The sequence below is a fragment of the Saimiri boliviensis genome, chromosome 13, assembly GCF_048565385.1.
Source record: "Saimiri boliviensis isolate mSaiBol1 chromosome 13, mSaiBol1.pri, whole genome shotgun sequence".
NCBI lineage: Eukaryota > Metazoa > Chordata > Mammalia > Primates > Cebidae > Saimiri > Saimiri boliviensis.
Window position 1 is genome coordinate 95,394,878 of NC_133461.1, and position 13,407 is coordinate 95,408,284.

Here is a 13,407-nt window from a genome sequence, read left to right on the forward strand (position 1 = left end):
TTTCCCAAAGTGCTGGGATTATAAGCGTGAGCCACTGTGTCTGGCCTTAAATAGGGTTTTATGGTTTATAAAGTATGTTCTTTCTCTGTTTCTGATTATTTCATTCCACTTCATTACACTCTTGTTACAACAGTGTCATTGTTGAGGCCAGGCGCGGTGGCTCAAGCCTGTAATCCCAGCACTTTGGGAGGCCGAGGCGGGTGGATCACGAGGTCGAGAGATTGAGACCATCCTGGTCAACATGGTGAAACCCCATCTCTACTAAAAATACAAAAAAATTAGCTGGGCATGGTGGCGCACACCTGTAATCCCAGCTACTCAGGAGGCTGAGGCAGGAGAATTGCCTGAACCCAGGAGGCGGAGGTTGCGGTGAGCCGAGATCGCGCCATTGCACTCCAGCCTGGGTAACAAGAGTGAAACTCTGTCTCAAAAAAAAGGAAAAACAAAACAAAACAAAACAAAAAACCAGTGTCATTGTCGTTCTCACATCACGAATAAAGTTTTCACTGTCACACTGTTTCTATGTAGTGGAGATTCCCCAGAGGGCTTGCTTTGCAACGTTGTAACACTGCTTCCCCACCTGCTCCCTGGCATTCCATGAATTCATGACAGATCTACCTTGAGCACCAGGCCACCTACACATTGAATCACACCTGAACACACAAAACTTCCTGCTTTCCTGTGATGATTTGCTCAGCAACCTGTTGTGACCTGTACCCTGATCAGCCACCCCTCAGCACACCCAGAACCTTGCAATTCTATTCTAATAAGAATAATAGCCAGCTGGGTATGGTGGCTCACGTCTATAATCCCAGCACTTTGGGAGGCCAAGGCAGGTGGATTTCCTGAACTCAGGAGTTTCAGACCAGCCTGACCAACATGGCAAAACCCTGTCTCTATTAAAAATACAAAAAATCAGCCAAGTTTGGTGGCACATGCCCATAATCCCAGCTACCCCTTGGGATGCTAAAGCAGGAGAATCACTTGAACATGGGAGGCAGAGGTTGCAGTGAGCGGAGATCGTGCCACTGCATCCCAGCCTGGGCAACAGAGCAAGACTCTGTCTCAAAACAAAACAAAATAAAATAAAATAAAAAAGAAGACGAATTGTCAATTACTGACCTGGGTTAAATCAGTGGCTAAAACAAGTAAAGTATGATCCCCAAACTGCACTCTTCTCCCTTGTGATTTCCAGAGACCACATAATAACTCAGTTTGGATGACAAATCCTAAAAGACCTTGGCCACGCTCATGCCTCTGCTAACATTGTACTCTTCCTTCTCCAGACAAAAGAGAAAAGGGGAAAGAAGAAGCAGGGAGGAGGAGAGGAGGATAAGAAAAAGGAGGAGGAGGAGGAGGAGGAAGTGGAGGAGGAAGAGGAAGAGGGACAGCAGAAGAGGAGGGGAGCCAGAAGAGAAGAAGGAAGATAGGAAGAAGGAAGACAAGGAGGGCAAGAAGAAGGTGAGGGGGATGAAGCACACTTTACTTGTAATAACTTCTTGAAAGCAACAAATGAAACCTGAAGTGACATTTGTGTTTCTGGGGTGATGCTGGCTCTCAGCTTTGATGTCTCACCTTTGTCTTTGGCTCCTTGCTCAGGTCTTGCCTCTGAGCTTGACGAAAGTTACCCCAAAATGAGCCAGTGGCAGATGGAGGCACAGAAAGCCAGAGCTACAGAAGTTGATGCCAAAGGCCAGAGATGTGAAATGACTCTTCCCTGGTCACACAGCTAGCTAGCATCAGAGCTAGGCTAGGACCTCAGGATTAGATGTGTTTACTCCTGATTCAGTCCTCCCTCAACCACCTGTGACTTGACCATTTCTCCTTGAGCCCCTCCCAGCAACAGCAGAGAGCGCTGTGTACCAAAGCCACAGTGCTCCAATCCTCCCTCGTTGCAGAGAAAGTTCTCCTGTCCCATACTCAAAATTGTAGGGGTGAGCTCAGCATGACTGAATTGTGTAACATAACAGCCCTGGGGTGTCAAAGCCTGCAGAGAATCCACCACACATCCAGGGAAACTGTGTGGAAGGGCTGCACCGCCCTTTCTTCATGTAAACGTCAGATGACTGACTTGTACAAGCATTACAGAGCTGCCTTCAGGAATAGGGTCCAATGTTACCAGGAAATTTATTTTAAGCCTGGGCAACAAAGCAAGACCCTGTCTCTACAAAAAATAATTTAAAATAAATTAATAAATACACTAGATGTGATGGCATGCACCTGTAGTCCCAGTTACTCAGAAGGCTGAAGTGGGAAAATTGTTTGAACCCAGGAGGTGGAGGCTGCAGTGAGCCATGATTGCACCATTGCACCCCAGCCTGGGTGACAGCAAGATCCTGTCTCTATAATTTAAAATATATATATATTTTATGTGGCTTAGGATTTACCTTGGAAAAGTCAATTCTGTAAGACAACACAGTGGGAGAAAATATTTCCTAGTACTCACCCTAGTGCTAGCCCTCCAGTGATTTTTAGAGTTCCTCCAGCGGAGGTGTTCTGAGACTGTGGCCATCAAAACTGGGTCTTCTTAAAGGCATAGGCTACTTTAATAATATCCTCTTGAATTTGGGTCCCTCCCCATAAGAACTTTCCTGTTACTTGCCACACTGCTGTTCCTGCCACCCGTTCATCAACCCGTATGCTCTCTGCATTTCTTCAGCCTCCGTAGTTACCACCTGAATTTAAGGTGCTGTAGCTCCCACCCTAGTGTGGAACCCATAAACTTTTCCTGCTTCTTCACTTTGGAAAGGATGTGTCTTCTGCTTTGTTTCCAATGCTCTGATAAAGTCCAACGTTTTCCTGGCTTATTGAGCACCACAGCTCATCAGTTGCACTGTCTTCTTTGCTACTTGGTAATTGGTGGTTGAAAGCCCATCTCTCGAGTGAGCATGCTCTTTCTCTTTCTCTCTCTCTCTCTCTCTCTCTCTCTCTCTCCCAGGCTGGAGTGCAATGGCGTGATCTCGGCTCACTGCAACCTCCACCTCCCGGGTTCACACGATTCTCCTGCCTCAGCCTCCAGAGTAGCTGGGACTACAGGCATGCACCACCATGCCAGGCTAATTTTGTATTTTTAGTAGAAATGGGGTTTCTCTATGTTATCAGGCTGGTCTCGAACTCCCAACCTCAGGTGATCCACCTGCCTCGGCCTCCCAAAGTGCTGGGATTACAGGTGGGAGCCACTGTGCCTGGCTGTAGTCTCTGCAAGGAAAATGCATGTCTTCAACTGTCCCACAGTGGAGTGGAGTTGAGTGCCATTTTATGACACTTTCATAGGAAACTTCTTGTAGCTCCTCCTTGCTGGGTGGCATTTTCATTGTTAGAAGAAATTCATCTGACCTGTGAATATGGGGAGTTTACCGTGCATTCTCTTCTGTACAGCATTTGTAAGGCCACTAATAAAGACTAATTCCATTCCCTATTTTTGTGGAATTCTCCTTTTTACACTCTTCCATATATAGGCTACATTTATGATCTTTAACCTACTTCTGATCTATAAAGTGTCCTAACTTACTTGTAGTGTTTGGTGTTGTCTTTGTTTTTTGAGACAGGGTCTCGTTCTGTTGCCTAGGCTGGAGTGCAGTCACATGATCACTGCTCAGTGCAGCCTCCACCTCCTGGGCTCAAAAGATCCTCCTGCCTCAGCCTCTTAAGAAGCGGAGAGACTACAGGAACACACCAACATGCCTGTCTAATTTTTTTTTTTTTTTTTGAGAGGAGGAGTTTCACCATGCTGCCCAGGCTGGTCTTGAACTTCTGGGTTCAAGTGATCCTCTTGCCTCAGCCTCCCAAAGTGCTGGGATTATAGGTGTGAGCCACTGAACCTGACCTGGAGTTGACCCTTGTCAAGAATTGTTTTAAAATTCTCAAACTGTATCCATTGGCTTCCCTTTATCCATATCTTTGCATATTGTTCAAATAATGTTAGTTGGCAAGCCAGGAATGAGTTTCTCTGAAAAAAAAATTCACATTTTTAAAAAGTGTTCATTTCTGTAACAAGCCCAGCCTTTATTATAAACCCTGCCCCAGGTGGATGTGAGAGTAAGCAGGCTATCACTTCCAGAACTCCCGATCCTGCCCCATCCCACTCCCACCTGTGTAAGGCATCCCAGTGGTCATTCACTCACTGTGCCTTTGTACTTACAGTTTATATATTTTGACACACAATTTTCTAATTTCACCTTTGGGCTCCTTCAAAATCTGAAAAAAAATGTCATCCTGACCAAAGATGATTATAATACAGCTGGTTTTGGAAATCAGGTGAGTCTAATTAATGCCAGCCCCCTAAAAACGTATCAGTAGGTCAGGTATCTATCGTTTGCATGATAAAGATTCATTGAAAGGTTCAGCTTGAATATGCTCTGGTGATTCAAGTTTTGTACTGGAGCCAGCAGACTTCTACAGAGCAGTGCAAAAATCAGAGCCAGATGTTATTCCAGATAAAGTCTGAAAACTCCAATCTGATATCCAGGTACCCCAGAAGCCTGTCTCTGTGGGTCTCTCCATCCTGCTTCTGCCTCTATCTCTGCCATTATTTCCCACCCAGCCTATGAGCACCTTGTACCTGAACACAAAATGTATACTAACTTGAAGCATTAATAATTTTTTATATTGTGCACATCTTGTTTGCCCAAATCGATCGGGAGCTACTTAAGGGGGTGCCACGTCTCCCATCTCTTTGAAATCCCATCGCCCAATAAGTGTTTCAAAAAGGTAGCACAGTGTGAGAATATTTAAAGTACTTGCTCTATTTGCCCACACACTTTCTTTTGCTATAAAACACCATCTAGTTTACCAGGTCTGAATTAGGCAATGACGTATTTATTAGCAAGTATGAACAATGCCTCATTACACTCCTCCTATTAGGAAATCTACAATCGGGAGGGATTTCAAGGCAGTTTCTTTTCACTACTTCCCATGAAATCCTGGGTCTCATGAATTATGTTTCTGCCTTTCTTCTACTTTTATTTCTAAGAGTCTAAGAGGTTCAGAAAAGGTAGGAACACACAGGGGAGGTTAAGAGAACGTCAATAACTCCAGCATAAGAGAAATGGGCTCTTCCCCTTTCCGAATAATAACAAAAATAGAAGATGCTTTTTACTGAGGGTAAAGCCCTTTCTGCAGCTGTAGATTTAGCCACAGAAAAATCACTCACTTTATTAAAAAAAAAAAAAAAAAGGCAAAAAACTCTTCAAGCTGGCACTTGGCAGGAGGACATGTTGAGAACATTTTCTCAACTCAGCTGGGAAAACCCAGGAAGAGACATGTTGAGGAACAGAGGATAAAACTCTTACAATCTGTTGGGACTATGCCAAAGAAAATCAGGCAACAGATAAGCAAGGTTTGTCAGTCGCCCCACTGGCTCCAGGCACACATTGCTCACTGCCGCCTCCATGAAATGAGTCACCTCTTGCAGAATGCGTCACAGCTCAAGTTTAATCAACCTCACAGCAGCCTGGGAGGGTGCATCACTCTGTCCTTCCACAAAAGATGCGCCACTGAGCCATAGAGGGAGAGCTACGGGTTACACAGGTGAGAGAGCATCGGGGACAGTGTCCATGGGAAGAAAGAAATACCCAGGGAGAGGGATGTGAAGCCCACTGAGCCCTGGGCTCAGCCATGGTGATCTGGTCCCAGGGAAAGACGTGGTCACTGAGGCATCATAAAATTCAGGGAGCACCTTCTGCAGCTACTCTTCATGGTCAGTCTCTTCATCACTGTCCTCCCCCAGGGGAAATTCCTTCATGGGCTTCTGGGTTGCATACATCCGGGTCTCCATGGGGCACTCCTGACTCAGAATAGCCTGCAGTGAGAGGCAAGAAGAGAAGCCACTGCACATCTTTTTTTACCAGTCTCCCCATCCCGTTCCCCACTAGCTCATCTGAGACTGGCATTGCTGAGAACTCGAGAAACTGCATGCACTGGCCTCCCGAGGTACCAAGTATATCAACCCTTGTGGGGACAAATATCTCATATGCGTTTAATTGAATCTAACAGTGGTAGTGGAATCAACACCACTCCCTATCACACCTTCCTGTCTTTTTTGGTTCCCTTGAGCAGCCTCTGAAGCCATCCCAAACCAATCAAGGCCCTCAGGATGCTTGTGCTGCAGTAAGTCGAAAGTGTGTCATTAAAGAAAATTCTATGGTGTGGATCTCTTCCTTGGGGTTTTTGTCCCGGCCCCCCACTTATTTTTTTTTTTTAGATGGAATCTCACTCCATTGCCCAGGCTGGAGTGCAGTGGTGGGGTCTTGGCTCACTGCAACCTCTGCCTCCTGGGTTCAAGTGATCCTCCTGCCTCAGCCTCCCAAGCAGCTAGGACTACAGGTGCACGCCACCACACCCAACTAATTTTTTTGTATTTTTAGTAGAGGCAGGGTTTCACCATATTGGCCAGACTGGTCTCAAACTCCTGACCTTGTGATCCACTCGCCTTAGCCTTCCAAAGTGCTGGGATTACAGGCGTGAGTCACCACACCCAGCCCCAGTTTTTGTATTTTTAAAAAGGTCACCTGGTAAGGATAATGGTTCACTAGAATGAATGAACAGATGTGCCAATGGAATTCTGCCCACTTATGAGGGAGATAACTTGGTAATTCACAACTTGCTAGTAACTAGCAAGCTAGGAACAGTAACTACAGGATATCTTTGATGGTCCTCTGCCCCCATTTCCCTTCTCTACTTAAGACCCTTCCTGACAGCCCCAGAAAAAGAGGAAGTGATTACTTAGAGAAGGGTAATCAAGGAAGCACACAAAAGAATATGAAGATGAAGGGGATTGAGAAACACGGCAAAGCAGATAGAGTATCAACACAGGAATAGAGGAAGGAAATAATAGCCCAGGATGAAATGGAATGAGAGAGACGATGGAAGGAAACAAGTGATTTTTTTTTTAAAAGCAGTCAGAGCTCCTTACAAGCTTCTCCTCCTTGGCTGGGGGGCTCCGCAGGTAGTAGCAGAGTGGAGCATAGATGATGTTGACGACCCCAATGATGACCATGAGCCAGGGGAAACCAATGGCCTGCACAATGGCACCCCCAATGGATGGACCTGGGAGAGACACATCAAAGTCACAAGTGTCTAAGGAGCCTCTATCACCCATAAGATGCTATGCTAGGGCAATGGGTGACCCAGAAGATGTCTCAGGGTCAGAGATCTCTAGAATCCTAGGAGGATAGCCTACTGGCTGCACTTCCAGCTGGTAAACAGTAGATAGGGGAAAGTGGGGCACCCAGGTCCTGCCAACATACCTACAGCAAAGCCCATGCAAAAAGCCACATCAGCGATGGCGTAGACACTCCCATACACCGAGGTGTGGCGTAGGTCCACCAGGTGTCCCATGATGGGCATCATAGAGGAATCCACCATGCCTGTGGCCAGAGCAAACAGGACACAGTCAGCTTCACCCACAGTCAGCCCCATCCACATCCCCTCCTCTGCTCCTCCATTAGTACACTGGCTTTGCCTACTGTCCTCTCCCTCAGACCAACATCTGTTCCATGCGGGAATTAGGAGCTCATCTCTCCATATCCCTGCCAGCTGCCCTCCTGCTCCTTCTGCCTCTCCACCTACCTCCTCTGATGAGAAAAGGGAGGGAGCGAAAGGCATCAGACCCAAAGCTAACATTCAGGGGCTTCTTGTTTCCTTTGAGGGCACTTCTTACCTATGGCAAGGCCAAGCCCTGCATTGGGTCCAATGAGACCAAAGATGTTGTGAGCCAGAGGAACCTGCAAGGAGAAAAAGGAAGAGTCATCAGGACTCCAGATGGTTCAGGTGGGAGCAAGGTTCAAAGAGTTTTCACATGACATGCGTTTATTCAGAGTGCACTATTGGCCACATACATCATCCTCCTGTACTCTCACACCTCCTCACAGAAGAATCTACACCTCCAATTTAAGGATATGACAACTTGACCAGTGACATTGTGCTTATTGTTCTTTGCAAAGTCAACAGATCTAATGAGTGGCAAGATGAAATCTGGACCTCAGACTTGACTCCATTATGCTCTAACTAGATACCTCCTCCCCTTCCTCTACGGCTCTCCACCTAAATGTACACTCCCGGCCTCATTCTTCATGGAATAAAGTTTCCTCTGTTTTCCATTAATGATATCGCCCAAAGGTTTTGTTTAGACTTCAAACATGGTAGCTGTTGGAGAAAGAAGACAGAGAAGAGACCCCAACTACCAGTTAGCTGTAAGCTAGATGGGGCAGGTGGTGTGGTTTGGGTGCTGTGTCAGGGAGCTTGTGAGACTCATTCCCATTGCCCTCCTAGTCTTCCAACAAAAACCCTTTCCTTCTTTTGTAGGTTCCTCATCCCCCTCTCTGGGCACCTGTCACTCAAACCTGCTACCCCAGGGCCCTTACCTCTCAAGGGTTTAGCATACTGTTTACTGGCTGATAACAAGTTTTAGGGTTCGTGTCTCAAGAAATGTGTATAATTTATCAATCGTATTGGCTGAGACTCTCTATGGGCTCACCACGTGCTCACCACTGTGGTCTACATGGATTACCTCGACAACCCTGTGGACACCATCAGAACTTTCTCCACATAGACAAGGACACTGAGCACACAGAGATGAGGTAACCCACTCAAAGTCACATGCACAGAAAGTGGCAAACCTGCCATGGAACCCAGATCCCCTGCTCCTGCTCATGACCATCAGCTGGTCTTGAGCACAGCATACAGTGCCTTGTAGCCCTATTCTCCTCTCCCTCAATCCTAGGAGGTTTCTGTGTTTCTCATCTCCACTGGGGAGAAGAGAAAATGAAGGCTTAGAGAGTTTGAGGAGGACTCCTAGAAATGGGAAAGTCCTTCTTTCTTCTTCTATCAAGCCTCTGGTGCCAGGGACTGGGGCATAAATGATGGCTCCCTGGGGACTTATGGGGATCTGTCACGTGGGATGAGTAAATGAAGTCATAAAATGCACCATTTTGCTGCCCCCAGAAATGGATACCAACATGTATCACTTCATATATCCACACACAGAGCCTCAGACCTCTGGCTCTAGCTGCCCTCCAGCCCTCTCCCTCTCCTTTCCCACTTCCCCTCAATGGGAAGTGGTTGACCTGGAGAATGTCTCAGGGTCAAAGACCTCCAGGACCCTAGGAGGAGAGCCTTCTACCTGTACTTCCAGCTGGTAAACAGCAGACAGGGCAAAGTGCAGCTGGTGGCATCTCCCCCAGTGCTAAATTCCTGCCTACTCAGAAACAGTCTTTCTGACGGTTCTTGCCATGCTTACTCTGCTGATTTTAAAGGAAAGTAGTCTTTAAATGTCTGGGTCTCTCTGTCTCCTCTCCTCTCTTCTCCTCTCTTCTCCTCTCTTCTCCTCTCTTCTCCTCTCCTCTCCTCTCCTCTCCTCTCCTCCCCTCTCCTCCCCTCTCCTCCCCTCTCCTCCCCTCCCCTCCCCTCCCCTCCCTCCCTCCCTCCCTCTCTCTCTTCCCCCTCCCCCAGGTCTCATTATACTTACACAAAGCAAGCTGGTACCCACTACCAGCATCCCGATTAGGGAACACAGCCACCTGGAAGAAAAGAGCCATCATCAAACACTGCTAGAGGAGAGCTCCCCGACACCTGACCCCATCACCACTATGCTGGCCTGTCCTACCAGCCCTAATCCCAGCAACCACTTAGGACCTGAGGACTGCATCCCTACATGACCAGTTTGTACCCAACTGAGCTCTCTCCCTGCCCTTTCCTTGTGCCCACTGGCTCCACCCCCTCTTTCTATAGTAAAGGCAGAGGAGGTGCCATAGACACATCTTTCCTTCCGTTACAGGAGGAATCAGCTGACTCAGAAGGCACTTGACCCTTGGAAGTAGCCCTCAAACTTCACTCATGCTGTTGCCAAGCTCAGACTGCCTCCCACCTGTCCATATTTTATTTGGTCCTTGAGGTCCACCCTCAAAAACCACAGAAAGTACCAAACTTCTTTCCTTCTCTGATGTCCTATGGCAATGCTTCTAAAATCTTGGTGCTGAACTCCAAAGATAAAATTAAAGCTGTCCTTACCACAGTGGAGGAACGGAATCCGTCCTTACCACAGTGGAGGAACGGAATCTGTCCTTACCACAGTGGAGGAACGGAATCTGTCCTTACCACAGTGGAGGGACGGAATCTAGACCCATACCTCTTGGCCCCCAACCCTTCCTCCTCAGTGGCCATGGAACTCCCCTGGCTTCCACGGAACATAATTTAAAAACCACTTTCCCAAAGTACTGCATTTTTCATAGCTGTTCTTTGTCGTGGTTATTTTATCTCTTCAACTGGACAGTAAATGGCTGGAAAGTAAGGGCTACCCGTCATGTCTCCACTGCCTCTTCTATACCAATCAGCTCAGAGCTAAGACTATCCATTCTCCATCCTGCCCTCACCACCCACCCACTGCCCATCCTCCAGATGGGAAGTTTTTATCAGTGTGTGCTTGTCCTAAACTTTCAACCCTGGGGAAGCTGTTCATCATTCCAGGAACAGGGACAGGTGCTCTCCCATCTTACATTTCTATTGTTCGTCCCAGATCCCCAGCCTACATACCGACCCATCCTGTTGGCCAACACACCAAAGAGGTTGGTGCCGATGAGGTAGGACACACTGGCTGGCAAGAAAGCTAGACCTGGGGAAGGACACAGGTGCTTACCTTAGGACATGTTCAATTTACTCGCAAATGCCTGGTCTCCTACAAGACAGTGAAGTCCACCCCTGTAACCTTCCAAGATCCCCAAGCCACTGTGTTTTATGATCTGAGGATCTTTGCAAACCCACAGTAGTTGCCATAGGACCTCATACCTCTGCTTTCTTCAGGAGCAGGGCTCTGTTTAGCCTCAGTGATTTATTTTTTTTAAGGCAAGGTCTCACTCTGTCACCCAGGCTGGAGTGCAGTGGTACAATCTCAGCCCACTGCAGCCTCGACCTCCTGGGCTCAAGTAATCCTCCCAGCTCAGCCTCCAGAGTGGCTGGGACCACCACCACACCTAGTTTTGTTTATTTATTTATTTATTTATTTATTTATTTATTTATTTATTGTAGAGATGGGGTCTCACCATGTTGCCCAGGTTGATCTCTAACTCCTGCCTACCTTGGCCTCCCAAAGTGCTGGGATTACATATGTGAGCCACTGCACTTGGCCTAGCCTCAGTACATTTAATGTGCTTCCAACTCCCTACTTAGATTCCTAATTAATGACCCTGGTAAGCCATTCCCATGTATAAAACACCCTTGGTTATCAGCATGAGGATGTGGGCTTAAGAGGTGGTGTGGTTGGATGCCATATACCCATACATACTTCCTGGGAAGTGAATTCCTGCCTTGCTATTTACCTGCCTTTCTGTTGCTCAGAGGGGGAGCTTGGATTAATTACTAAACCTTTCTGAGCCTTGGTTTCTACATTTGGAAAAAGCAAAGCTATGACTACATTGTACCAAGTTACAGTGCAGAACGAATTAGATAATGCATGTAAAAATATTTTGTAAATTGAAGTCTGGCCACATGGTTTTTGGTGACAACACAAGGAAGTACTCCAAATTTTGCATTCAAATCATGGCTTGATGACTTGTTAGCTCTCTGACTTTGGACACTTTACTTACCCTCTCTGAGTCTCATCCATTCATTCATTCATTTTAACAAACTTTTGCCATGTGCCAGATACTCTGGGGGCTGGAAATACAGAGGTGAATAAGACACACAAAATTCTAGCTTTCGGCTAGCTTATACTCCAGGGGAGGGAGACAGACAGCAAACAAGGAAACAAATGCACAGAAAAAGATAATTTTGAAAAGTGTTGAGTTATGTGCAGGAAATTTAATGTGGTGATATGGCAGAGTGACTCAGAACGGCTCCCCGGGATGTTGGGGTTGGGGTAGGCTTCTCTGGGGAAGTGGCATTCAAGTTGAGACCTTAATAATTGAAAGGCAGCATTTCAAGCAGAAAATAGGAAGCACCTCATGCAAATGAAAAGCCCTTAAAGAAATCATTTAGTCTGTTCTAAGAGTAGAAAGAATATTGGTGTGGCTGACACATTAGAGGAAAGTGGTGGTTGAGAAAATGAAGCCCCTAGAGAGAACCTGGATTTTATTCCAAGGGCAATGGAAGCTTTGGAAGGAAAGGACATAATTGGATTTATATTTTCTAAAGTCCCCTCGGAAGAATGGGTTCATGGAACAAGAGTGGAAGCCAGAACTATTTGCAGAATCCCACAGAAAAGTGATGGTGAGAAGTGAATAAAATGGAAGGTTTTGGAGGTAGAGTTGGTGGCATTTTCTGTTGGATTGGGTACAGATGTAGTTGGAGGAGGGGAAGGGAGAAATCAGGGATAACCTAGGTTTTTGTCTTAATCAATTGGGTAGCTGGAGATAGAGAAGATTGGTGGAAGAGCAAGAACGTGGGGGAAACATGAGACGTTTGAAGTGACCATTAGATATCCAAGCAGAGCTGTCAGGCAGTTAGATATGCAAATCTGGAGCTCCAAGGAGAGAGAACTTTGAGACATTGGTTTGCGCATGGTTCTTAAAGCCATGCAAATGGATGGGGTTGCCTATGAAAGACTAAATAAAGAACAGAGATCCAAGGACTGAGCCCTGGGGGACTCCTACCCTTAAAAGTTAGCAAAGAGGGCAGAAATAGCACAGGTTATGAGGAGAAGCCAATGAAGAAGGTGAGGGGAGATGGAATCCAAAAGAGGAGTCTGGCCTTTGATCAGGGCTGGGATGCTCCAACATAATTAGTGAGAAGGCTGTGAATGTGGGCACAGGTTCAGGAAATTGGGTACATTTAGTGATGGAAACATAAGAGTCCCCTTCTCATTGCTTCCGTTTTCTCAGTGACTAGATGGCAAAGTCAACAGCTGAGAATGATGATAGTGAAGGGATGGGAGTGCATATGAGGTTAAAACAAAGAAATAGAAAATAGTCATTTTGGAAAAGAAGAAGAACATAACTAGGGACTTATAGAAAGATTGTTGGACAGTGTGAAACCCACTTTAGATGTGTGGCCATAAATATAAAGTGAGACCAAACAGACTGGTTGTGCGTTTTTTGGCAGCCCCATGCCATGGCTCATTTATAGACAAGGAGTAGGCAACAAGATAGCTTAGCCATAGTTAAGTCTTTGCCAAGTGAGAAGCCCAAAGGGAGAGAGGAGTTTCAGAGGAGTGACATTAACCATGCGCCATTGAATCCACATTGAGTAAAGAAATAAGTGACGACATGAGTAGTAATGGAAGAAAAATTACTGAGGCCAATGAACTGATGATCCGAGATTGGTCAAAAAATGTTGATAGAGACCATTAGAACATCTGAGCTGGGAATATGTAAGAAGATAAGTGGATTGTTTGGAATTGAGATTTCAGAGGATATATAATTAATACTGATGTCAAGGTGATATTGCTTGAATATTTGTCCCCTTGAAATCTCATGT

General features: G+C 46.3%; 1 protein-coding gene across 5 annotated transcripts in view; it reads right to left on the reverse strand.

The window, feature by feature from the left end:
- Nucleotides 1-4,672: 4,672 nt before the first annotated feature.
- Nucleotides 4,673-13,407, reverse strand: part of SLC18A1 (solute carrier family 18 member A1) — a 47,050-nt gene continuing 38,315 nt past the window's right edge. For 4 of the 5 annotated variants that reach the window (XM_074384033.1, XM_010346112.3, XM_074384032.1 and 1 more), the window contains 6 exons: nucleotides 10,531-10,609; nucleotides 9,467-9,518; nucleotides 7,661-7,724; nucleotides 7,248-7,367; nucleotides 6,914-7,047; nucleotides 4,673-5,800 (listed from right to left, as the gene is read on the reverse strand). In XM_074384033.1, coding sequence (XP_074240134.1) covers nucleotides 5,687-5,800; nucleotides 6,914-7,047; nucleotides 7,248-7,367; nucleotides 7,661-7,724; nucleotides 9,467-9,518; nucleotides 10,531-10,609 — 563 coding nt within the window. In that variant the 3' untranslated portion in view covers nucleotides 4,673-5,686. The remainder of the gene's footprint in view (nucleotides 5,801-6,913; nucleotides 7,048-7,247; nucleotides 7,368-7,660; nucleotides 7,725-9,466; nucleotides 9,519-10,530; nucleotides 10,610-13,407) is intronic. The other variant, XM_074384034.1, reaches the window with a different exon arrangement.